This window comes from Chlorocebus sabaeus, chromosome 22 (assembly GCF_047675955.1).
Source record: "Chlorocebus sabaeus isolate Y175 chromosome 22, mChlSab1.0.hap1, whole genome shotgun sequence".
In the NCBI taxonomy this organism is placed as follows: Eukaryota; Metazoa; Chordata; class Mammalia; order Primates; family Cercopithecidae; genus Chlorocebus; species Chlorocebus sabaeus.
Genome location: NC_132925.1, coordinates 45,423,629 through 45,450,426, shown reverse-complemented (window position 1 = coordinate 45,450,426; position 26,798 = coordinate 45,423,629). Strand labels below are relative to the sequence as shown.

At 47.4% G+C, this 26,798-nt stretch overlaps 1 protein-coding gene across 4 annotated transcripts in view; it reads left to right on the top strand.

Annotated features, from left to right (window-relative positions):
- The window catches only part of SLC41A3 (solute carrier family 41 member 3), an 80,411-nt gene extending 65,494 nt beyond the window's left edge, over window positions 1-14,917 (top strand). For all 4 annotated transcript variants that reach the window (XM_007985526.3, XM_007985523.3, XM_007985524.3 and 1 more), the window contains 5 exons: window positions 1,452-1,596; window positions 2,755-2,834; window positions 5,559-5,693; window positions 9,715-9,863; window positions 14,062-14,917. In XM_007985526.3, the coding sequence (XP_007983717.1) occupies window positions 1,452-1,596; window positions 2,755-2,834; window positions 5,559-5,693; window positions 9,715-9,863; window positions 14,062-14,271 (719 nt within the window). In that variant the 3' untranslated portion in view covers window positions 14,272-14,917. The remainder of the gene's footprint in view (window positions 1-1,451; window positions 1,597-2,754; window positions 2,835-5,558; window positions 5,694-9,714; window positions 9,864-14,061) is intronic.
- Window positions 14,918-26,798: the final 11,881 nt, after the last annotated feature.

The window sequence follows — 26,798 nt, the reverse complement described above, 5'->3', positions numbered from 1 at the left end:
TGTGTGGGTTATTTGAGTTGGATTTGCAAAATAAGTGAGAGTTCAGGCATCACATGAACCTTTCCCTCTGCCCCACGCTGTACTGTATGCTCATTTCCACACGACTTATGATTTAGACACAAAATCACTGTTGGAGCATCCCTCTCTCCAGTGAGACTGTGACCTTCTCTCTGCTACATTCAGGAGTCACTGGGACTGGCCTGTATTAGATAAGTCTTGACCCATTGAGGTGTAAGCAGCTGACTGTGGCACCTGCTGGGTGTAGTTGGGAACTGGCATTGTACACTGAGGAGGTGTGCTGGGAGAGCATGAGGCAGGCCCTGCGGGTGCCTGTGAATAGCTCACTGAAAACTCAGACTGGATTCAAAAGCATCCTATAAGGTGATGCTTCTGCAGGCCGCTGTTTCCCAGAGGGCAGGAGACCTGGTTAGAGCTGGCTGGGCCTGACATATCTCCTGCAGAAGCCACGCCCTCCTACCATGAAGTACCTTGTCTGTAGCCAGTCTGGGGCACCTGAGGCAGAGGAATGGGCCATGACCCTTTAGTGCAGAGAAGGAAGGAGGGGATATTCCTGATACCACCACCAGAGAGAGAGTGCATGGGACACAGACCCATGCCTGGGCACCCCTGAATGTTGGGCCCCCTTAGCAAGTGAGCCAGCCCTCCGGAGGGTGGGGCTGGGTGTGAGAGGACCACTCTAGAGAACGCCGGTGTCTTGTTCTGTCACTTGCGGAAGGGGACCCTCACACGGAGCACAACACAGAAAGGGAGGAATGAATGCATGAGGAGCCCGAGTATGTCAGGCTCATCCTGGGCCCCCACAGCAGTGACTGCTCCAGCAACTGGCCAGTCTTCACTGGCCTCTCGCCAGTGGAGAAGATGAGACGGGGACGCGAGTAGCTACCTGGCTGGTGACCCGTGTAGTTGCCTGGGACTGGCCTCAGGCAGGACCACAGGTGGCATCCCACAGCCAGCTCTGGCGTTCCATAGACCCAGGCCATAAGTAGCCCTTACGGGGCTGCTTGCTGTCTAGGCAACCACCCTTTTTTGCATGTCTGCTTCCTCCTGCTACCTGTCGAGAAGGTGAGATGAGATTGTGCACACGAAGTACTGAGCATAGTGCTGGCTCATGGTGCGTTCCATACATTGTACTGTATTTATTTATGACAGTAGCATCAGGGTGGGAGGAGGCAGAACAGGGTACTTTATGTGGGGAAAATAGCAAGTTTGCCAGAGAAGTAGAGTTGAATATGGCAGGAATGGAGGACAGAGAGGAGCTTTTCCAGTCACTTCTTGGGATGGTGAAAGTTCTTTGAAAAGTATGGCAAGGCAGTTCCCCCTCAACTAACGAGGACAGGAGCGTCCTCGCCCACCTCTTGTGAAACCCAGGCCCAGCCTGTGCGTGCTGGCCTTGGCCATACAAGCCACGTGTGTCCCTGTTCTCCTTTCAGATAATCAGTATCTGACGCCGCTGGTCTGCCTCAGCTTTGCGGCTCTGACCCCCGTGTGGGTCCTCATTGCCAAGCAGAGCCCACCCATCGTGAAGATCCTGAAGTTTGGCTGGTTCCCAATCATCCTGGCCATGGTCATCAGCAGGTGAGCAGGAGCCAGGGCCATGGCCCCCTCTTCCTTCTCTCAGCCATGAAGGCCCCTAGAGCCAGTGTGACACTCACTGCCTTGGGGGTCCGGGATGGAGTGAAATGTAGCTGTGGGCTCTTTTAGTAACTCCCATTGCTGATTGAATCATACCTTTTTACTTTCTTCTCTCCCTTTCACTGAGAACCCTGGGCCTTGTCGGTTCTAAGAGAGGCTGCCCTGTTTACATTTGCCAGAGCACCAGGGACCCAGGAAGAGCCAAAGCCAGGGCCACCCCATGAGTGCATTGGAGCCCCAGGGGAGACAGTGGCTTTCAGGCCATGGCCACCAGAGCTTTGCTGGCCCAGACTCCTGCTTAGGTGGCAGGTCCCCCACCTCGGCGTCAAGGCCACATCTGCTGACTTATTCATCCTCCTGGTCACTGGCCACGCATGGCTACTGGTGGGAGCTAGACAGCTGGGAGGGTTAGTTCCCCTCCAGAGCCTTAGAACCTTCAGCTGAGCCCAGGTCCACCACCCTCCAGCTCCCTCTCAAGGCCCATTTCCTGGGAGTCGACCTTGATGGGGGCCACCCCAGTCCATTCTGATGGGTTTTTCCAACTTTGAGTCTTGGGGAGAAGAGGTGATACAGTGGGTATCCTGGCTTCCAGGAGGCTCCTGGGCTCCTTTTACAGATTGACCTAGCTTCTCCAGGGGTCTGAGAAGTTCCAAGGGGTGGGGAAGCTTTTGCTAAATTACAGTGGCCAGTGGGAGCAATTTCTGGCTGCAACATTTTCTGAGAACACGGGGCGGGCATGAGGTGATCCTCCTGCAGTTTCTGTTTTCTGCTAAAGAATATCTCAGCTGTGGTTCCAGAGTCTTGGGACAGCCCAGCCAGCTGTGTGCCCTTGAAAAGGCATTTGTTTGTTTTACAATAAGTGGGTGTTCTTGGATGGCCTTCTGCAATGGTTGAGATTCAAAGTGGAGATGGAAAAGTATGAGCAGGGTGCAGAGGATGCTGGGGAGACCAGCTTGGCTGCAGCAGATATTTTGTGTAGAGGAGAGGAGAGTGTCCACCAAGGGTGGGAAGCCAGGCTGAGAGGGTGATTTGTGTGGAGGGTTGCAGGGCCATTGTAAGTGTAAACTCTGATAACTTGACTGCTGTCTGCTATTTCCCCAGTTTTGGAGGACTCATCTTGAGCAAAACCGTTTCTAAGCAGCAGTACAAAGGCATGGCGGTATTTACCCCCGTCATATGTGGTAGGTATTTGAGGGATTCCCATGTGGTCCCTGGACTGAACAGCAGACCTCAGAGGGGCAGCACCAGCCCCACACAGGCAGTTGGGCAGCTGAGCCGTGGACAGACTGCTGCCTTACAGGGATGCCGGAGCAGGTCTTCTCAGTTGGAAGAAGCCTGGGAAGGAAGCCCCACACACTGCTCACAGCAGCTCAGACCCAGCTCCTCATAGGCAGCCCCCAAACATGAGCTCTTCTGACAGAACCAAATTCCAGGCTTTGCCGGCAGTGAGTCAAACTCCGGCCTCGATGGCACCTGCTGATTGAGCATGGCTTTCAGAACCAGGGCGCTGGCTCTTGACTTTTGTTTTTTTTTCTTTGGATTCATTGCTGACATCAGAACTCAGATATTTACCCTTAAAAATCTGGATTTCTTCTTAAAAGTTAAGACTGTAACCAATACCAGGTCTACACTCTGGGCACTGCAGCAGTCCCTGAGACAGATCCAGGACTGTGCTTGCCAGCTGCCTTGATCCCCCCTTCCCTGTTGTCAGACACCTGGCTCTCTGCACATACTCACCTCCTAGGCCTACATCCTATGGGGTTTGTGTGGATGACGCCTCTTTTAACCAAAGCTTAGTTTGGTGTCTGGTGTCTGATAAGTTTCTGTAAATGGAAGTGATGTTAGGAGAAGAACAAAACATAATTTGTCCAGTTTAGCCCCCAGGCCCTGGCCTGCAGGGACTGAAGAAACAGCCTTCAGAGGCTCTTAGGCAGCCCCTGCGTGTCCAGTGTCCCTCCTCCCTTGCTCCCTTAGGGGACCATGTCTTTGTTCCTTGCATGTCAGTGGGCCATCAGCATGTCCTCACCCCAACAGTGCCAAAGTGCCTTCACATTGTGAGTAAGGATAGCAACAGAAGGCTTATTACGTTGGAGTGATATTTTGGGATGAGTCACCAACTGGGATGCCTTCAGTGGCCACTCAAACAATCTGCATGAATTATGTAGGCCCGGCAGCTAGACAGTGAGGAATAGCGGGGGCAAGCTGCAGAATGCATTTCTCATATGAACAGCATGGTGCCTGTCCAGCTCCAGCCAGTAGTTGCCTTGGGAGAGTATAGATCCAGACTTGCCAGAGTTGACCTGGGAAGAGAAGCTGGGAATCTGTATTAAGGGCCAAGTAAACAGTACCAATTAATTTGAGATTTTTTTTCTTTTTAAAATTATGTATGGGCCAAGCAGAATAGATCGCAGCAGTCCTGTACCTGAAGACAATTGTTTGCATCCTTTAGAGCAGCCTACATGGTTGGCCTCTGCCCCAGAGGTCACCCACTGGTGCACACCTGGCCCAGCTAGGGAGAGTGCTCCGTGGCACTGAGGAAGTAGGATGGGGGAATCCCCACCTTCCGTCAGCCCATCCCCACAACTGCCCCCACAGAAGGAGTGCTCAGCGTGGCCTTTGTCAGCTGGGCCATCTGGCCCTGGCTGAGCCTGAAACCTTTTTCATACCCCGTGGGATCCTGGAGCCTCAGCAGGAAGCCCTAGTGTTCCCAGAGACCGCATGTGCTCATGGTTTTCTGGGCATCATGACTCTGCCTCTAGGGTTCTGTGTTCTATGCCCTGTCAATCTACACATGACCTCGCTCATCCTGTTTCCCCTAAAGCCACTTGCTCTGGGCATACACCCAAAGCATCTGTGAATGTAGGAGTCCGCACTAACAACTGAGCTCCCACAGAGGGGCTCACATAGCACCACAAATTGAAATCATGCAACAGACGTCTTTTCTTCAAAGCTGTCAGGCCACACAGCCATGAGAGGTGTCCCAGGCACGTCTCCTGCCGCACGCTTGCTTTGCCACCTGTGATCATCTCTCTCCTCCCCTCACCTTCCCTCTCATTCTTTTTTTTTTTTTTTTTTTTTTTTTTTTTGAGACGGAGTCTTGTTCTGTCACCCAGGCTGGAGTGCAGTGGTGCGATCTTGGTTCAGTGCAACCTCTGACTCCCAGGTTCAAGCGATTCTCCTGCCTCAGCCTCCTGAGTAGCTAGGATTACAGGTGTGCACCACCACACCCAGCTAATTTTTTTTTGTATTTTTTAGTAGAGACAGAGTTTCACCATGTTGGTCAGGCTGTTCTCGAACTCCAGACCTTAAATGATATGCCTGCCTCAGCCTCCAAAGTGCTAGGATTATAGGCGTGAGCCACCGCGCCTGGCCCTCTCTCATTCTTATCCACTGTTTTCATTCCTCTCCTCTCCTCTCTTTCCCACCTTGAGTGGGAAAAAAAAAAAAATCACTTTCATTTTCTCAGATATTCCAGCCTGTAGTCTGGTTCCTGTCAATGCCTGTGGTCTTGAAGTCTGACTTACCCAGACTGCCTTATCATGCTGTGCTCAGACCTTTCTGTCCACTCTCCCCTCATCCTCACTTTGTCCCTAGATCCCCTCCCCATCCTCACTCCAGCCAACAAATATTTATTGAGAACCTGCTTTACAGCCACATTCCCTTCACCTTAAGAGATGCCAGCAGTCAAGGTGACACAGTTACTCCCTGGATACCTCGCTCATAAGCTCTAGGCCACCCTGATGTGCTACCAAACAAGATCTGTGGTCAAGTGGGAGGAAATGAAAAGATAATGAAATACTGAATTAACCAAAGAAGGCTTCCTGGAGGGAGGGAACTTAAAATAAGGGATACAACTTAGAGACTGGTGTAAAGAAAGGGAAAACAGATTCCTTTTCTCCTCGTAGGTGTTGGTGGCAATCTGGTGGCCATTCAGACCAGCCGAATCTCAACCTACTTGCACATGTGGAGCGCACCTGGCGTCCTGCCTCTCCAGATGAAGAAATTTTGGCCCAACCCGTGTTCTACTTTCTGCACATCAGGTGGGTGTCATGTCTTTCAGAGGCCATCACAGCCATTTCTTTAAACAAGAAAACATCTGTGTCATTGGAATCTGGTGTTTGTAGCAATAGATGCCTGAAGCCAGGGCTGATCTCGGCACACATCACCTTCAGGACCCCAGAAATGAGACTCCCTGGCCCTGCCTTTCCTTCATTCAATTATTTATTGAATGTCTACTGGGCATTAGGTGTCGGGTTAGTGGTGAAACAGGTAGAGCTGATTTCTTACCCTTGGATTACACAGTATAGAAGGGCAGATAAACACAAGTGAGCTCGTAATTACAAACTATGGTGGGTACTAAGCAGCAAAAGTGCAGACTGCAGTGAAAAAGAATTAGAAGAGATACATTTGGGATAGGGAAGCTCCTCCCTGAGGACAAGTGGGTGTTGTTGGGGGGAGGAGGGCCAGAGAAAAGGGGGCTTTCAGGGCAGTGGGTGCAATCTAGCAAAGGCCCAAAGGCAGGGAAGAATATGGCAAGTCTGAAGAACTGAAAGGCCAATGTGGCCTGAGCTGAATGGACAGGAGGGGATGAAGGATGCTGAGGCTAGAGAGGCCAGAAGGTGGTGATCAGACAGGGCCTTGACGACGGAGCCTGGATTCTACTCAGAACCACTGGAAGCTTTTGGAGATGTTGTATCTTTTTGTTGGCTTTGAAAAACTAGATCTGTTTTCCTGTTACATTGTTTTGGATTTCTTTTCTGTTTTAAGAACTACCTTTAGCTGTCTTTTGGGTTGGCTGCTGGCACGTTTCTGAAGGATATTTTCACTGGTTATAAAATTTGGTGTTGATGGTTGTTTTCAAACACTTGAAAAATGCGTCGCTTCCTTCTGATTCCATGACTTATGATGAGAAATCTGCCATTTCAGTGTGTTTTGCTGTATAGGTATGGTGCCATTTCTCTCTTGCATATTTCAAGACCTTGTCCTTAGTTTCTAGGAGTTGGATTATGATATGTATTGGTATGGACTTCTTGGGGTTTATCCTATTTGGGGTTTGCTAGGCTCCTTGAACACATGGATTTATATCGTTTGTCAAATCGGAAAATTTAAGCCATCACTTTTCAGCTGCACTCTCCTTCTTTTTGATATTCTAGTGACATGAATGTTAGATCCTCTGTTACAGCCCCACAAGTCCCTGAGACTCTGTTTGTTTTTGGCAAAGTCTATTACTCTCCTTGTTTAGATTGGCTCATTTCTATCACTTTTTTCTCCAAGTTGACTGATCTTTTTTCTCCTGCCCTCTCCATTCTGCTATTGAGCCTATTCACTGAGTTGTTTGGGACTTCTGGGGGTATTGTATGTGTTTAGTTTTTTTTTTTTTTTTTTTTTGAGACGGAGTATCGCTCTGTCACCCACGCTGGAGTGTGGTGACGAGATACCGGCTCACTGCAAGCTCCGCCTCCCGGGTTCACGCCATTCTCCTGCCTCAGCCTCCCGAGCAGCTGGGACTACAGGCGCCCACCACCACGCCCAGCTAATATTTTGTATTTTTAGTAGAGACGGGGTTTCACCGTGTTAGCCAGGATGGTCTCGATCTCCTGACCTCGTGATACACCCGTCTCAGCCTCCCAAAGTGCTGGGATTACAGGCATGAGCCACCGTGCCTGGCCATGTTTAGTTTTAACATTTCTATTTGGTTCTTCTTTCTATCTTCTTTTTCTTTTCTGAGACTTTCTATTTCTTTGCTTATACTTGCTATTTTTTTTATTGTTTCAGGTGTGTTTGTGATTGCATGATGAAGCGTTGTTGTAGTGGCTTCATTAGAACGGCTTTCATGTGATGCTGACATCTGTGTCATCTCAATCTGCTGTCTGTTGGTTGTCTTTTCTCATCCAGGTTGAGATTTTTCTGGCTCTTGGCAAGATGAGTGATTTTCACTTGAATCCACGCATTTTGGGTATTATGTGACAAGACTTTGGATCATATTTGAATCTGTACTTAGCTGGCCTCCTTTGACACTGCACCACTGGGGAGAAGGGATGGACTGCTGCCCAGGTGGGGATGGAAGGCTGGGTTCCCCACTCAGCCTCTATTGCTATCCTGGGAGAAGAGGAGCACTTTGTTATTGCTGGGCACAGTGCAATCTAGGTTCCTCCCTAGGCCTCCTCTGAGATCGCCCTGGCTGGGGTGGGGAGAGATGCCTTGTTGTTGCTCCCCACATGGCTTCACTGACAAGGTAGGGGCCGCATTAGCACTGGGTAGAGATGAAAGTTCTGAATATCACCCTGCCAGCCACAGGAGATGATGGTGGTCCTACTAGGCCTTTCCTGACGAGGTCGGGGCTGCAGTTTTTCCCGTGGTGTCCGTTGGAGTAGAGTAATTACTATCTGAAAGTTGTTTGTTTTGCTGGGCTTCCCCTTTCCTGGCCTTTGGCAAAAAACATCAGACTTCTATGGAGTCTGTTTTTTTGAGACAGGGTCTCACTCTGTCGCCCAGGCTGGAGTGCAGTGGTGCAATCTTGGCTCACTGCAACCTCCACCTCCCTGGTTCAAGTGATTCTCCTGCCTCAGCCTCCCGAGTAGCTGAGATTATAGGCATGCACCACCATACCCAACTAATTTTGTGTTTTTAGTAGAGAGAATGTTTCACCATGTTGGCCAGGCTGGTCTTGAACTCCTGATCTCAAGTGATTGCCTGCCTTGACCTCCCAAAGTGTTGGGATTACCGGTGTAAGCCACCGCACCCAGCCTATGGAGTTGTTTTTTTTTTTTTGTCTATTTGTATCTGCATTTCTTGATGGCTGAGGCCAGGACTCAGTCTTGGATATGTGAGACAAATAAAGAAAGAGAAAAAGGACAATTTACAACCATGTTGTTCATTGCAGCCCAAGGTCCCCAGCCAGCCTTTCAGAATCTGCTTACGTTTGTCTTATATACAGCGTTCAGGGCTTTCAGTTGTACTTAATGGGAGAAACAGGATGACGTATGTCTTCCCTATTTGTTCAGAAGTCAAACTCCCTGTTATATTTTCTAACTTGTCATTTGAATATAGAAAAGCTGTTATTTTCTGTGTTATTAGTGCACCTCAACATTTTATTGAATTCTTATTGTTTACATGGTTTTCCTATAGATTTTCTTGAGTTCTCATACCAACTTCCAGTAGTAGCTTCTTCCAATCCTTTTGCTGCTGCTTTTTGACATTTTTTTAAATAATACTTTTATTCCTTGTCTGATTTCTCATCATGAATAGATGTTGTTGCTCCTCTGCACTAGCTTTGAGCTACATGTGACCTTTTTTCTCCTTTTCTTTATTATTTTGGTGAAATACATATATTAACTCAGAGGCAAATGGAGACCTACTTTACATTAGAACTCTATTTCCATTTGAGAAATCAATCATATTCATGTTAGAATTTTTGAAAGTATTTGTGGTAGGGCCAGGGTCAATCACACTTACTGTAAAGTCTCACACTCAGAGCATGGGAATCTAAAGGAAACCCGGGGCTCACTGGCACATTGCAGGTGTGCTGACAGGCCACAGAGGCTGCTGTGAAGAAGGGGCTGCCCGAGGTCCCCTTTTGAGCCGACTGCCCTCCCCAGATCACCAGCACTGCATTGAGTGGAGCACCACACCCAAAGTTCTTTTCCTCCTTAAGCCCCTTGCATGTTCGCTCTTGTCTGCTCAAACTCCTCTCCCCCAAATTCAAATCCCAGCTGAAATATCTGCAGGAGCTCATCCCCACTGATACACACTTCCTGCTTTTTGCCCTTCTTTTTACCCTTACTTTCTTCAAAGTACTTGTCAGAATTTGAAGTAGCCTTTCTTGCTCCTTTTTATTTCTGCTTACTTGATTCTTGTTTCTCTTCTCTAAAATATCAGCTCCACGAGGGAAGGGGACAGACTGTATCCCCATCTGCCAGAACATGCTTGCCACAGAGTAGGTGTCCACTGAACACTTGGGAATAAATGGATGAGTGTGTGTGGATGCCTCACTGAGGACTGTCACATGCCAAAGTGGTCTCGCTTCAGGTCACATGACCTTCTTGGTTCTGTTTCTTTCAGAAATCAATTCCATGTCAGCTCGAGTCCTGCTCATGCTGGTGGTCCCAGGCCATCTGATTTTCTTCTACATCATCTACCTGGTGCAGGGTCAGTCAGTCATAAACAGCCAGACCTTTGTGGTGCTCTACCTGCTGGCAGGCCTGATCCAGGTAAGCCTGACTGCAGCAGCAGAGGTGCACAGCTGGGTAGTCAGCCAGCAGCCTTGATCTCCTGTCTGAGTGAGAGGCTGAAGGAGACGGGTGGGGGTGGCTGGACATGTGGGGCACAGTCCCTATCTTCCAGGAGTTGAGTCAACTTATCAGATACAGAGGCCACTCCACACGGCATACCACACGCTGCGTGCCACACACTCCACACCACACAGCGCATCGCACACATTCCACACCACACCACAAACTCACCACACACTCCACACCACACAGCACATCCCATACACTCCACACCACACACTGTACCCCACACACTCCACACCACACATTCCACACCACACACTCCACACCACACAGCGCATCCCACACATTCCACACCACACCACAAACTCACCACACACTCCACACCACCCAGCACATCCCATACACTCCACACCACACACTGTACCCCACACAATCCACACCACACATTCCACACCACACATTCCACACCACACACTCCACACCACACAGTGCATCCCACACATTCCACACCACACACTCCACACCACACACTCCACACCACACACTTCATACCACACACTCCACACCACACAGTGCATCCCACACATTCCACACCACACCACAAACTCAACACACACTCCACACCACCCAGCACATCCCATACACTCCATACCACACACTGTACCCCACACGATCCACACCACACATTCCACACCACACACTCCATACTACACACTCCACACCACACATTCCACACCACACACTCCACACCACACACTCCACACCACACACTTCATACCACACACTCCACACCACACACTCCACACCACACACTTCATACCACTCCACACCACACACTCTACACCACACACTCCACACCACACACTTCATACCACACACTCCACACCACACACTCCACACCACACACTTCATACCACACACTCCACACCACACACTTCATACCACACACTCCACACCACACACTCCACACCACACACTCTACACCACACACTCCACACCACACACTTCATACCACACACTCCACACCACACACTCTACACCACACACTCCACACCACACACTCCACACCACACACTTCATACCACACACTCCACACCACACACTTCATACCACACACTCCACACCACACACTCTACACCACACACTCCACACCACACACTTCATACCACACACTCCACACCACACACTCTACACCACACACTCCACACCACACACTCCACACCACACACTTCATACCACACACTCCACACCACACACTTCATACCACACACTCCACACCACACACTCCACACCACACACTCTACACCACACACTCCACACCACACACTCCACACCACACACTTCATACCACACACTCCACACCACACACTTCATACCACACACTCCACACCACACACTCTACACCACACACTCCACACCACACACTTCATACCACACACTCCACACCACACACTCTACACCACACACTCCACACCACACACTCCACACCACACACTTCATACCACACACTCCACACCACACACTTCATACCACACACTCCACACCACACACTCCACACCACACACTTCATACCACACACTCCACACCACACACTTCATACCACACACTCCACACCACACACTCCACACCACACACTTCATACCACACACTCCACACCACACACTCTACACCACACACTTCATACCACACACTCCACACCACACACTCCACACCACACACTCCACACCACACACTTCATACCACACACTCCACACCACACACTCTACACCACACACTCCACACCACACACTTCATACCACACACTCCACACCACACCACAAACTCCATACCACACAGCACATCCCATACACTCCATACCACACACTGTACCCCACACACTCCACACCACACACTCCACACCACACATTCCACACCACACACTCCACACCACACAGCGCATCCCACACATTCCACACCACACCACAAACTCCATACCACACAGCACATCCCATACACTCCATACCACACACTGTACCCCACACACTCCACACCACACACTCCACACCACACATTCCACACCACACACTCCACACCACACAGCGCATCCCACACATTCCACACCACACCACAAACTCCATACCACACAGCACATCCCATACACTCCATACCACACACTGTACCCCACACACTCCACACCACACACTCCACACCACACATTCCACACCACACACTCCACACCACACAGCGCATCCCACACATTCCACACCACACCACAAACTCCATACCACACAGCACATCCCATACACTCCATACCACACACTGTACCCCACACACTCCACACCACACACTCCACACCACACACTCCACACCACACACTCCACACCACACACCCCACACCACATACTCCACCTCACACACACTCCACACCACACACCCCACACCACATACTCCACCTCACACACACTCCACACCACACACCCCACACCACATACTCCACCTCACACACACTCCACACCACACACCCCACACCACATACTCCACCTCACACACACTCCACACCACACACCCCACACCACATACTCCACCTCACACACACTCCACACCACACACCCCACACCACATACTCCACCTCACACACACTCCACACCACACACCCCACACCACATACTCCACCTCACACACACTCCACACCACACACCCCACACCACACTCCACACCACACACTTGATATCACACACTCCACACCACACACCCCACACCACATACTCCACACCACACACTTGATATCACACACTCCACACCACACACTCCACACCACATAGTGCATCCCACACACTCCACACCACACACCCCACACACCCCACACCCCACACCAAACACCCACACCACACACCCCACACCACACTCCACACCCCACACTCCACACCACACACCCCACACCCCACACCACACACCCACACCACACACCCCACACCACACTCCACACCACACACTCCACACCACATACTCCACACTACACACCTTACATCACCCAGCACATCCCACACACTCCACACCACACACTCCACACAGTGCACGCCACACATACATGCTGCATGTCACAGTGCATGCCACAGAGCGCATGCTGCATGCTACACGCTATACAGCTTACGCTACGTACTGCACTGCATAATACACATTTCATCCTGCACATCACCCCTCACATTATATACTGCATGCTAGACACGGCACACCACATGCCACACACTGCACGCAGCACATTCATCATCACAGGATAAGAGGAGCAGCCCTGAGGATGAAGCATGTTCCCATGGAACAGGCTGATGAGTGGTCCAGCCATCCACTGCCTCCCCAATGGTGGGTGAGCACCAGGCCCCTGCAGGGGGTGCTGCTGCAAGGCATGCGTAGACATTGATCAGGCCTGGACAGCAGTGAGCACGGTGGTGAAGATTAAGCTGGTGCCTGTGTTGGGCAGGTATTCAGCACACTGTCTGCCTACACTGCAGCGGGCTGATGGTCCCCAGTGGGCCTGGGGCCTTTGCAGCGAGCACTGTGGGCACTGGAGGGCAATTCTGTGGGTGTGGTGCTGGTACTGGCACTTTCTCATCTCCCCGAGTTTATGGCATTTGTAACTGTGGTATGTTCCTGACCCTAAAGAGTAGGATTAGGGAAATCCAAGAAGTTGTCCTGAGCAGCAGCAGCAGCTTATGACTCCAGTTGGGGAGAAGGAAGGAGCTGGGGTCAGCCTGGACAAGGGACTAAGGAGCCATGAGACCTGAGCAGGCTTGTGTGGACTACCCCATGGCACCTTCAGGAAGGGCTGACTGTCCTAACCTCCAGGGGAGAAGGGCTCAGGCAAACCCAAATGGACATCTCAGCGAAGTCCCATGAGTGGAGCCTATCGCAGCAGAGAGAGCCCCAGCTGGTGAGTGGCAGTGGGTCCGACTGGCCCTTCAGGGTGCCAGAAGCAGGGCCCACCAGAGGGCGTCTAGGAATGTGCAGACGAGGATCACCTCTCTAGCCACTGCTTGAGCTCAGAGCTGGGCTTCAGACCCCAAGAGAAGCTGGAGGTAGGAGGCTGGCTGGGGTTGACATGTCCACCTTGGTGTCTCTCCTTGAGCCTCAGCTAGTACTTTCTGCCTGTACTTGGCTTTCTGACTTGGTCTTCTTTTGTGTCTCTTCGCCCTCCTGACAGGTGACAATCCTGCTGTACCTGGCAGAAGTGATGGTTCGGCTGACTTGGCACCAGGCCATGGATCCTGACAACCACTGCATCCCCTACCTTACAGGGCTGGGGGACCTGCTCGGTACTAGCCTCCTGGCACTCTGCTTTTTCACTGACTGGCTACTGAAGAGCAAAGCAGAGCTGGGTGACATCTCAGAACTGGCATCTGGACCTCCCTAACTGGGCCCTGCTGGTCCCATTTGCTCATTAGAATTTCCTCTCACATCAGTGGGGTACAGAATTCAGTTTCTCCCTTCCCAGGTCCTTGGGATGGTTGACCCCTGCCTCTGCAGTAGCCTTTTGTGAGTCTGCTAAGGTAGCTCTCACACACCTCGGCTCTGGGGTTGATACCTGAGCCCGCAATAGAGCCCTGAAATCGAGAGCACAGCTTGAGTGTGTGAATATGTGTGCACATGCTTAATGAACATGTTTGAGTGTGCACACGTTTGTGGAAAGGAGGATAGTCTGGCCTGAGAAGCTAAAAAAGAGGCATGTCCAGTATGCTTTGCAGGATGTGTTTGCTCCTTTCCATTCCCATGCAACCCAGATTGGGGTGGAGCAGGAAGGAGCTCCTTTCTGTTCCCAAGCCTCAGGACTCTTGAGCTGTGGCTTACTTGCTGGTTCAAGCTCCGTGGGCCACACTGCTGCTGTGCCAAGAAGGTGTACAGCCTCCTCAGGATGGGGCCTTGTACAACCCTTCATCTGTGCTCAACATTTAATTGTGTCCTAGCTGTCTTTTTATTTTCCTTTTTATTTGTTAGCAAAAACCTCTATTTAGATTTCAGTAATCAGAGAAGTGTAAAATAAAACATTATATTGTACTTGACTTTTTATGTCTTTAAAGATAGTTAATGCAACCCTGAGGCTTGGGGTCTATAAATAACAAAAGCATCTGGCACTTCTCTAGTTCAGTTTTTCTCAAAGTGGTCTTCAGCCTAGAAACATCAATGTCACCGCAAAACTTGTTAGAAGTGCAAATTATTATCCCTCACCCCCAGGCCTGACCAGCCAAATCAGCATCTCTTGGGAGTAGAGCCAGCTATATGGGTTCCACAAGCCCTCCAGGTTTCTCATGCACACCCATGTTTGAGAACTACTACTCGAGAACATCATCTTTAAAAAATGTATGATCGTTTCCTGTCTCTTACTCGCTCATCAGGACAGTTGTAGCTGTGCTTGGGCCTGAGGGTTATTATCTTCATGTGGTAAAACAGACATCTCTTCATTTATTCAACAAATGTTGATATAGAACCTCTTGTTATCAGTGTTCTAGAAGGAAAGACATAGTGCATTAACTGGAGTAATTGAAGAGAGTTTAAGGAAGGCACAGTTTATAGGTGCATGGGGACCAGAAGAAGGGGCGAAGCATCCTGGGGCCAGGCACTACCAGACATTCACCTGTCCTGGAGAATAGTTGGGATTGTGGTTGCCTGAGATGCATGGGGATCTCTAATAAAGAGACACAGCTACATCAGCTTGTGGCCTGGCAGAGAAAGCCAGGGAAATAAATATCCCAATCTCATTCTCTGTCCACCCTATTATCTCCTGCCAGTGTCTCCCATTGGCCATACCCAACCAGAAGTTCAATGACTGGGGAGCCATCTGACAATCCACAGAGGTTTCAGCCTCCTGGGGCACAGAGCCAGGGAGGCTGGGGATAGATCTGGAGAAGCAACTGGAGAATATTCAGCACAACTATGTGCCAAGCTCCAGGCTAGATACTGGGGACACACTTGTGGGCAAAGAACTCATCATCCCTGGTTCAAGTCCCTACTGGGAGAGACAGTCATCAACATCACACAAGTATTGAAAGTCCAGCTCTGATAAGTCCTGCAAAAGACAAGCATGTGATGTTATTGAAGCATGTAATGACAGCTAAGATCTATCAAGCACCTTCTGTGTGTCTGGTTGTGTTCTAAGCATTTGACGTGTAAACTCTGATAACCTCACAATAACCGATGCAGTACATACCACTCCCATTTGTAGATGACTGCAGCATTGTAAGGCTTCTTAACGTTACCAAGACCCTATATGGCTAGTGAGTAGTGGACTGAGGATTTGAACAGACATTTGGGCTCAGACCCAAGTGATGTGTGTGCTAAAGAGGTTTGATCAACACAGTGTTACAAGATACTTGAGGTATTGCTTTTCCAGCCAGAAACCTCTGTGGCCAGTGGTGCCTTTGCCTGAGTTTTGCTCAGGCCCGCTGGGCTTGTTCTATCCACTCGGCCTGGCAGGCTGCACTCAGCTCACACTACCAGCCTGGGATCCCACACCTGCCAGGGGTGAGCCAGGCATGGAGTAATGAGGGGTATGTGAGTAAGTGAGCATGAGGTCCAGCCACTGCACACAGCCAGGCATTCCAGCTGCTGTGGCGGGGCAGGCAGCTCCAGGCACTGGCACAGGCGCTGGCTCCATGCAAGGCTGCAACTGGATCAGATGTACCACAAGCAGCTTCCACTGCAGTCACCCACATCTGGACAAGGGGAACATGGTGGTGCCCAGAAGCTTGGAGACACCAGGAACCGCAGAGCCCCAAAGAGGGTGTCACAGCTCTGGCTTGGGGAGCTCCAAGGTCTGGGCTCCCAGAAGGGCTGCAGCTCTTCTCTCCTTCTCATCGCCTGCAACATGGCAAGCAGGGGACATGTTTCAGCCCTGTTGTTATAGCTCTTTCAGTCTCGCCATTGAGCATGTCCCGAGTTCTTGTCCTGCCTTCAGGAGGAATGAGGTATGCAGACAGCTGAAGGGTGAGCAAGACAGAGGGGAGCTTCACCAAGTGACAGTACAGCTCTCAGGAGACCCAGAGTGGGTAGCTGTTTTCCACAGGCAGGTCATCCCAACAAGTGTGAGGCTGGCTGAGTCCAGGGTTTTTAATGGGCACAGAAGGGAGGAAGTGCATGCTGATTGGTCCGTGAGTGGCCACAGGTGGGGGTGGAAAAAGCACCATAAGTTTTCACTCCAGGCTGCAAACTCCACCCTGAACTGGCACCTGGCCCCCAGGCTTCAGGCCATTCCTGGATCGAAGTGGGGATTTCAACAGGGCCCCGCCCCTTTCTGCCCAGGAACCTGTCTGCCTCCTGCTACCGACATGCTGTCCGTGGTCCCCAGGCTGTGTCAAAGGGCACCCGCAGGCCTGTGCCAAGCTGCCCCTAACCACCTCCCAGCCTCCCTCCCAAAGGAGGGGACCCAAAGTTGGCACCCAAAGTCCAGAAAGGGCTGAGGCGGTGGTGGGGTGGGCATGTCAGCGCCGCCCTGAGTGCACACAAATTCAGGCGGGTCCCGACAGCATCTAGGCTTGGCTTCCATTTTATTCTGAAATTATAGTGGGTGCCAGGAGCAGTGAGAGGCCAGGGAGTGGAAGCAGGCAATTCTGAGCCTGCAGGGGTAAGGGGGCTTCTGGGGCCCTGAGAGCACAGGGATGCCTGAGTCCGCAGCCACGGCTAGGTGGCTGCAGCGGTGCCCAGGAGCGCAGGGCTCCTGCCCCACCAATTCAGTAGGGCATGGGGCCCTCACCTGTTCCTGGCTCCTGCTGGCCCCATGGAGTGTGCAAACCCAGCCATGTCTCCCCCACTGCAGCTGGCATATTCACATCCACTGCTCCAGATGGGCCGCCTCTGCCATCAGTCCCCCTCTGAAGAGGTACATCTGCCATTAGGATAGGGACGATGACTGTTAACTGCTTCATGCTGACAAAGGGCATTGTTTTGGGAAAGTCGCAGTCAGAGATTCTCTCAGAGGCCTATCTAGGGTCCCAGTTAAATGGAGCCATTGTCCGAGGCTCCCTTTGAATGACCATTTGGACTTTGATGGCCTGAAGGTGAGAAGAGACAAACCAGGTTATTAGAAGACATGGATCAAAATGAAACGAGGGACATTTCAAAGGTAGGGACAGCTCAGAAATCCTGAGGCTGCCAACATGCCCAGATAACTGGTGGCTATAATTGTGCCTACTAAGATTTGGGTGCGTGGGGTATGACTCCAGTTAGCTCCTTTTGTCTTACTTTCCCCAAAAAGGAAACCTCTGGGTTATGGGCATCCCATTTACCCAGATAATGATCTGGCATGATTTGCAGGATAATTGCCCAGAATTAGAATATTGATCCAGATTTTTACATTACTCATCCCTTTTGTAGCTTCTGTGCTGCAGCCAGAGTTCAAGTTCAAAGTCATGAGAATGTGGGCCTTACATGACAGAAATGTTCATTAGAAATGAGAAGTACATCTGTATTAGTGTCAAGGTGAAAACGAAAGTAAAATTCAAGCTCAGTTTCAAGGTCTAGGTCAAGTTAAAGGTTAAGTTCTAGGAAATTTCAAGCTTGAATATCAGTCAGGAGCAATATGAAGGTTAAGGTAAAATTAAAGGCCAAGGTCTAAATCAAGTTCAAGTTCAAAATCAGAGCTACACGCCGGGCGCGGTGGCTCAAGCCTGTAATCCCAGCACTTTGGGAGGCCGAGACGGGCGGATCACGAGGTCAGGAGATCGAGACCATCCTGGCTAACACAGTGAAATCCCATCTCTACTAAAAATACAAGAAAATTAGCCGGGCGTGGTGGCAGGCGCCTGTAGTCCCAGCTACTCGGGAGGCTGAGGCAGGAGAATGGCGTAAACCCGGGAGGCGGAGCTTGCAGTGAGCCGAGATCGCGCCACTGCACTCCAGCCTGGGGCACAGAGCAAGACTCCGTCTCAAAAAAAAAAAAAAAAAAAAAAAAAAAAAAATCAGAGCTACACTTGCTCTGCATGTGAAGTGGTCTAAGGGTTTACATCAAAATCAAGGAGAAATTTAAGGTACCAGTCAACTTCAAGTTTGCACATAAGGCTACATCTGGTAGATGATAGTAACAAAAGGATAGGAAGAAAGCCTTAACAGGTCAATAAAAGATCAAAATCAGTGCCAAAGTCAAAGTCAAGATTATTTTCAACTTCGCAATTAGTGCTACATATGATCTGTTTATTGTCCAAAAACAGGATGTTAGAACCACAGCAAAGCTCAAGGTCAAGATTAGTGTCAAAGATTAAGTTCAAAATTTATGCTAGACATGGCCTAGACATAAGGTGGGAAACAGGATTTTGTTTGAGTTGAGATCAAGTCAAGGTCAAGGTAAAATCTGAAGTCAGCATCGAAGGGAAGATCAACACCAATGTCATACAAAAATCAAAATTGAAATAAAAATCAAGGCCAAGTTCAAGTAAATGTGAAAGGAATGTCATCTAGATGGTGGAGAATGAGTGTGCAAAGAGTGTCAAGTACACAAAATTTGGTGTCACAGAAGTTAAAGGTAGATGAGAGAACAAATAAGCAAAAAGCGATTGCTGGATTACACAGTAAGTGTACATGAGTGGAGGTTCAATAGCACATAGTAAGTTTGACAGGATTTGTTGAATGACACAGTGAATGTGGAAAGAGTAGAAGTTGTAAGGTGCTGAAGGAGTTTATTATTATTATACTTTAAGTTCTAGGGTACATGTGCATAATGTGCAGGTTTGTTACATATGTATACATGTGCCATGTTGGTGTGCTGCACCCATTAACTCGTCATTTACATTAGGTATTTCTCCTAATGCTATACCTCCTCCTGTCCCCCACCCCATGACAGGCCCCCGTGTGTGATGTTCCCCACCCTGTGTTCAAGTGTTCTCATTGTTCAATTCCCACCTATGAGTGAGAACATGCGGTGTTTGGTTTTCTGTCCTTGTGATAGTTGGTTGAGAATGATGGTTTCTAGCTTCATCCATGTCCCTGAAAAGGGGTGGTGGTGCATGCCTGTAGTCGCAGCTACTAGGGAGGCTAAGGTGGGAGAATCACTTGAGCCCAGGAGGTAGAGGCTGCAGTGAGCCATGAGTGTGCCATGCACTCCAGCCTGGGTGACAGAGCAAGATCCTGTCTTAAAAATATATATAGCCATTGTGACTAGTGGGAGATAGTATCTCACAGTGGTTTTGATATGTATTTCTCTAATGATTAGTAATGTTAGGCATTTTTTCACATGCTTGTTGACCACGTGTGTGTCTTCTGAAAAGTATCTGTTCATGTCATTTGCCAATTTGTTTATTTAAATTCCTCATGGATTCCAGATATTAGACTTGTGGAATATATACTTTGCAAATATTTTCTTCCATTTTGAAGGTTCTGTTTACTCTGTTGATAGTTTGTTTTGCTTTAGTTTAATTAGGTCCCATTTGTCAATTGCTGTTTTTGTTGCAGTTGCTTTTGGCATCTTTGTCATAAAATCTTTGCCAGGTCGTATGCCCAGAATGGTATATCCTAGGTTATCTTCCAGTGTTTTATCGTTTTAGCTTCTAGAGTTAAGTCTTCAACCCCCATCTTGAATTGATTTTTGTATATGGTGTAAGAAAAAGGTCCAGTTTCAATCTTCTGCATATGGCTAGCCAGTTGTACCAGCACCATTTATTAAATAGAGAGTCCTTTTCTCATTGCTTGTTCTTGTCAACATTGTCAAAGATCAGTTGGCAGATCCTGTCATTGTGATGTTAGCTGCTTATTTTGCAGACTTGTTTAAGTGGTTGTTCTGTAGTGTCATTGGTCTATATACTTCACTGTGGTTTTGTAGTGGCTGATAATGGTCATTCCTTTCCATATTTAGTGCTTCCCTCAGGAGCTCTTGTAAGGTAGGTCTGGTGGTAACAAATTCTCTCAGGATTTGCTTGTCTGAAAAGGATCTTATTTCTCATTTGCTTATGAAGCTTAGTTTGGCTAAATATGAAATTCTGGGTTGAAATTTCTTTTCTATTATTATACTTTAAGTTCTGGGATACATGTGCAGAACTTGCAGGTTTGTTACATTGGTATACATGTGCGATAGTGGTTTGCTGCACCGATCAACCCATCATCTACATTAGGTATTTCTCCTCATGCTATCCCTCCCCTAGCTCCCCACCCCTGACAGGCACCAGTGTGTGATATTCCCCTCCCTGTGCCCACGTGTTCTCATTGTTCAACTCTCACTTATGAGTGAGAACATGTGGTGTTTGGTTTTCTGTTCTTGTGTTAGTTTGCTGAGAATGATGGTTTCCAGCTTCATCCATATCCCTGCAAAGGACATGAACTCATCCCTCTTTATGGCTGCACAGTATTCCATGGTGTACATGTGCCACATTTTCTTTATCCAGTCTATCACTGATAGGCATTTGGCTTGGTTCCAAGTCTTTGCTATTGTGAACAGTGCTGCAATAAATATATGTGTGCATGTGTCTTTATAGTAAAATGATTTATAATACTTTGGGTATATACCCAGTAATGATATTGCTGGGTCAAATGGTATTTCTGGTTCTAGATCCTTGAGGAATCACCACACTGTCTTCCACAATGGTTGAACTAATTTACACTCCCACTAACAGTGTAAAAGTGTTCCTATTTCTCCACATCCTCTCCAGTATCTGTTGTTTCCTGACTTTTTAATGATCGCTATTCTAACTGGTGTGAGATGGTATCTCACTGTGGTTTTGGTTTGCATTACTTTAATGACCAGTGATGATGAGCTTTTTTTCATATGTTTGTTGGCCACATAAATGTCTTCTTTTGAGAAGTATCTGTTCATATCCTTTGCCCACTTTTTTATGGGGTTGGTTTTTTGTTTGTTTGTTTTTGGTTTCTTTTTTTTGTAAATTTGTTTAAGTTCTCTGTAGATTCTGGATATTAGCCCTTTGTCAGATGGACAGATTGCAAACATATTCTTCCATTCTGTAGACTGCCTGTTGACTCTGATGATAGTTCCTTTTGCTGTGCGGAAGCTCTTTAGTTTAATTAGATCCCATTTGTCTATTTTGGCTTTTGTTGCCATTGCTTTTGGTGTTTTAGACATGAAGTCCTTGCCCATGCATATGTCCTGAATGGTATTGCCTAGGTTTTCTTCTAGGGTTTTTATGGTTTTAGGTCTTAGGTTTAAGTCTTTAATCCATCTTGAGTTAATTTTTGTTTAAGGTGTAAGGAAAGGGTCTAGTTTCAGTTTTCTGCATATGGCTAGCCAGTTTTCCCAACACCATTTATTAAATAGGGTATCCTTTCCCCATTGCTTTTGTCAGGGTTATCAAAGATCAGATGGTTGTAGATGTGTGGCATTATTTCTGAGGCCTCTGTTCTGTTCCATTGGTCTATATACCTATTTTAGTACCAGTACCATGCTGTTTTTGTTACTGTAGCCTTGTAGTATAGTTTGTAGTCAGGTAGCATGATGCCTCCAGATTTGTTCTTTTTGCTTAGGATTGTCTTGGCTATATGGGCCGGTTTTTAGTTCCATATGAATTTAAAGAAGTTTTTTCTAATTCTGTGAAAAAAGTCAATGGTTGCTTGATGAGGACAGCATTAAATTTATAAATTACTTTGGGCAGTGTGGCCATTTGCACAATATTGATTCTTCCTATCCATGAGCATGGGATGTTCTTCCATTTGTGTCCTCTCTTATTTCCTTGAGCAGTGGTCTGTAGTTCTCCTTGAAAAAGTCCTTCACAGCCCTTGTATGTTGTATTCCTAGGTATTTTATTCCCTTTGTAGCAGTTGTGAATGGGAGTTCACTCATGATTTGGCTCTCTGTTTGTCTGTTTTTGGTGTATAGGAATGCTTGTGGTTTTTGCACATTGATTTCGTATCCTGAGACTTTGTTGAAGTTGCTTATCAGCTTAAGGAGCTTTTGGGCTGAGACGATGGGGTTTTCTAAATATACAATCATGTCATCTGCAAACTTCCTCTCTTTCTGTTTGAATACACTTCATTTCTTTCTCTTCCCTGATTGCCCTGGCCAGAACTTCCAATACTATGTTGAAAAGGAGTGGTGAGAGAGGGCATCCTTGTCTTGTGCTGATTTTCAAAGGGAATGCTTCCAGCTTTTGCCTATTCAGTATGATATTGGCTGTGGGTTTGTCATAAATAGGTCTTATTATTTTGAGATATGTTCCCCATCAATACCTAGTTTATTGAGAGTTTTTAGCATGAAGTGGTGTTGAATTTTATCAAAAGACTTTTCTGCATCTATTGAGATAATCATGTGGTTTTTGTCATTGGTTCTTATATGTGATGGATTACATTTATTGATTGGCATATGTTGACCCATCCTTGCATCCAAAGGATGCAAGGCTAGTAGTGTATACGTTTTTTGATGTGCTGCTGGATTCAGTTTGCCAGTATTTTACTGAGGATTTTCACAGTGATATTCATCAGGGATATTGGCATGAAATTTTCTTTTTTTTGTTGTGCCTCTGCCAGGTTTTGGTGTCAGGATGATGCTGGCCTTATAAAATGAGTTAAAGAGCAGTCCCTCTTTTTCTATTATTTGGAATAGTTTCAGAAGAAATGGTGTCAGCTCCTCTTTGTGCCTCTGGTAGAATTCAGCTGTGAATCTGTCTGATCCTGGGCGCCTTTTTTTTTGTTGTTGTTGTTGGTATGCTATTAATTACTGCCTCAATTTTAGAACTTGTTATTGGTCTATTCAGGGATTTGACTTCTTCCTGGTTTAGTCTTGGGAGGGTGTATGTGTCCAGGAATTTATCCATTTCCTCTAGACTTTCTAGTTTATTTGCATAGATGTGTTTATAATATTCTCTGATGGTAGTTTGTATTTCTGTGGGATCAGTGGTGATATCCCCTTTATCATTTTTTATTGTATCAACTTGATTCTTCCCTCTTTTCTTCCTTATTGATTGGCTAGCGGTCTATCTATTTTGCTGATCTTTTTTAAAAAACCAGCTCCTGGATTCATTTTTTAAAGGGTTTTTTGTCTATCTCCTTCAATTCTGCTCTGATCTTAGTTATTTCTTGTCTTCTGCTAGCTTTTGAATTTGTTTGCTCTTGTTCCTCTAGTTCTTTTAATTGTGATATTAGGGTGTCGATTTTAGATCTTTCCTGCTTTCTCCTGTGGGAATTTAGTGCTACAAATTTTCTCTCTAAACACTGCTTTAGCTGCGTCCCAGAGATTCTGGTATGTTGTGACTTTGTTCTCAGTGGTTTCAAAGAACTTACTTATTTCTGTCTTAATTTCATTATTTCCTAGTAGTCATTCAGGAGCAGGTTGTTCAGTTTCCATGTAGTTGTGTGATTTTGAGTGAGTTTCTTAATCCTGAGTTCTAATTTGATTACACTGTGGTCTGAGAGACTGTTTGTTATGATTTCCATTCCTTTGCATTTGCTGAAGAGTGTTTTACTTCCAATTATGTGGTCAATTTTAGAATTAGTGCAGTGAGGTGCTGAGAAGAATGTATATTCTGTTGACTTGGGATGGAGAGTTCTGTATATGTCTATTAAGTCTGCTTGGTCCAGCGCTGAGTTCAAGTCCTGAATATCCTCGTTAATTTTCTGTCTCATTGATCTGTCTAATATTGAGAGTGGGGTGTTAAAGTCTCCCACTATTATTGTGTGGGAGTCTAAGTCCCTTTGTAGGTCTCTAAGAACTTGCTTTATGAATCTGGGTGCTTTTGTATTGGGTGCATATATATTTAGGGTAGTTAGCTCTTCTTGTTGCATTGATCCCTTTATCATTATGTAATGCCCTTCTTTGTCTTTTTTGATTTTTGTTAGTTTAAAGTCTATTTTATCAGAAACTATGATTGCAACCCTTGCTTTTTTTTTTTTTTTCTTTCCATTTGCTTGGTAAATACTCCTCCATCCCTTTATTTTGAGCCTATGTGTGTCTTTGCACGTGAGATGGGTCTCCTGAATACAACATACCAATAGGTCTTGACTGTTTTTCCAATTTGCCAGTCTGTGTCTTTTAACTGGGGCATTTAGCCCATTTACATTTAAAGTTAATATTGTTATGTGTGAATTTGATCCTGTCATTTTGATGCTAGCTGGTTATTTTGGTCATTAGTTGATGGCAGTTTCTTCATAGTGTTGATGGTCTTTACAATTTGGTATGTTTTTGCAGTGGCTGGTACCTGTTGTTCCTTAGCATGTTTAGTGTGTCCTTCAGGAGCTCTTGTAGGGCAGGCCTGGTGGTGACAAAAACTCTCAGCATTTGCTTGTCTGTAAAGGATTTTATTTCTCCTTCATTTATGAAGCTTAGTTTGGCTGAATATGAAATTCTGGGTTGAAAATTCTTTAAGAATGTTGAATATTGGCCCCCACTCTCTTCTGGCTTATAGGGTTCCCGCAGAGAGATCTGCTATTAGTTCGATGGGCTTCCCTTTGTGGGTAACCCGACTTTTCTCTCTGGCTGCCCTTAACATTTTTTTCCTTCATTTCAACCTTGGTGAATTTGACCATTATGTGTCTTGGGGTTGCTCTTCTCAAGGAGTATCTTTGTGGTGTTCTCTGTATTTCCTGAAATTGAATGTTGGCCTGTCTTGTTAGGTGGGGAAGTTCTCCTGGATAATATCCTGAAGAGTGTTTTCCAACTTGGTTCCATTCTCCCCATCATTTTCAGGTACCTCCATCAAATGTAGATTTGGTCTTTTCACATAGTCCCATATTTATTGGAGGCTTTGTTTGTTCCTTTTTATTCTTTTTTCTCTAATCTTGTCTTCTTGCTTTATTTCATTAAGTTGATCTTCAATCTCTGATATCCTTTCTTCTGCTTGATTGATTCAGCTAGTGATACTTGTGTATGCTTCAAGAAGTTCTCGTGCTGTGTTTTTCAGCTCCATCAGGTCACTTATGTTCTTCTCTAAACTGGTTATTCTAGTTAGCAATTTGTCTAACCCTTTTTCAAGGTTCTTAGCTTCCTTGCATTGGGTTAGAACATGGTCCTTTAGCTTGGAGAGTTTGTTATTACCCATCTTCTGAAGCCTACTTCTGTCAGTTCGTCAAACTCATTCTCCATCCAGTTTTGTTCCCTTGCTGGTGAGGAGTTGTAATCCTTTGGAGGAGAAGAGGCGTTCTGGTTTTTGGTATTTTCAGCCTTTTTGCACTGGTTTCTCCCCATCTTTGTGGATTTATCTACCTTTGGTCTTTGATGTTGGTGACCTTTGGATGGGGTCTCTGAGTGGATGTGCTCTTCGTTTTTGTTTATTAGTTTTCCTTCTGACAAGCCTCTCTGCTGCAGGTCTGCTGGAGATTGCTGGAGGTCCACTCCAGATCCTGTTTGCCTGGGTATCAACGGAGGCTGCAGAACAGCAAATATTGCTGCCTGTTCTTTCCTCTGGAAGCTTCGTCCCAGAGAGGCACCTGCCAGATGCCAGCCAGAGCTTTCCTGTATGAGGTGTCTGTCAGCCCCTACTGGGAGGTAGCTCCCAGTCCGGATACACGGGGGTCAGGGACCCACTTGAGGAGGCAGTATGACCCTTAGCAGAACTCAAACGCTGGGTTGATCCACTGGGAGTTCAGTTGATCCACTGGAACTCAAGTGCTGGGAGATCCACTGCTCTCTTCAGAGCCCTCAGGCAGAAACATTTAAGTCGGCTGAAGCTGCGCCCATAGCCTCCCCTTTCCCCAGGTGCTCTGGCCCAGAGAGATGGGAGTTTTATCTAAAAGTCCCTGACTGGGGCTGCTATCTTTTTTCAGAGATGCCCTTCCCAGAGAGGACAAATCTGGCAGTCTGGACACAGCAGTCTTGCTCAGCTGCAGTGGGCTCTGCCCAGTTCAAACTTCCCAGTGGCTTTGTTTACACTGTGAGGATAAAACCACCTACTCAAGCCTCAGCAATGGCAGATGCCCCTTCCCCCACCAAGTTCGAGTGTCCCAGGTTGATCTCTGACTGCTGCTGGGCTGGCAGCGAGAATTTCAAGCCAGTGGATCTTAGTTTGCTGGGCTCCATGGGGA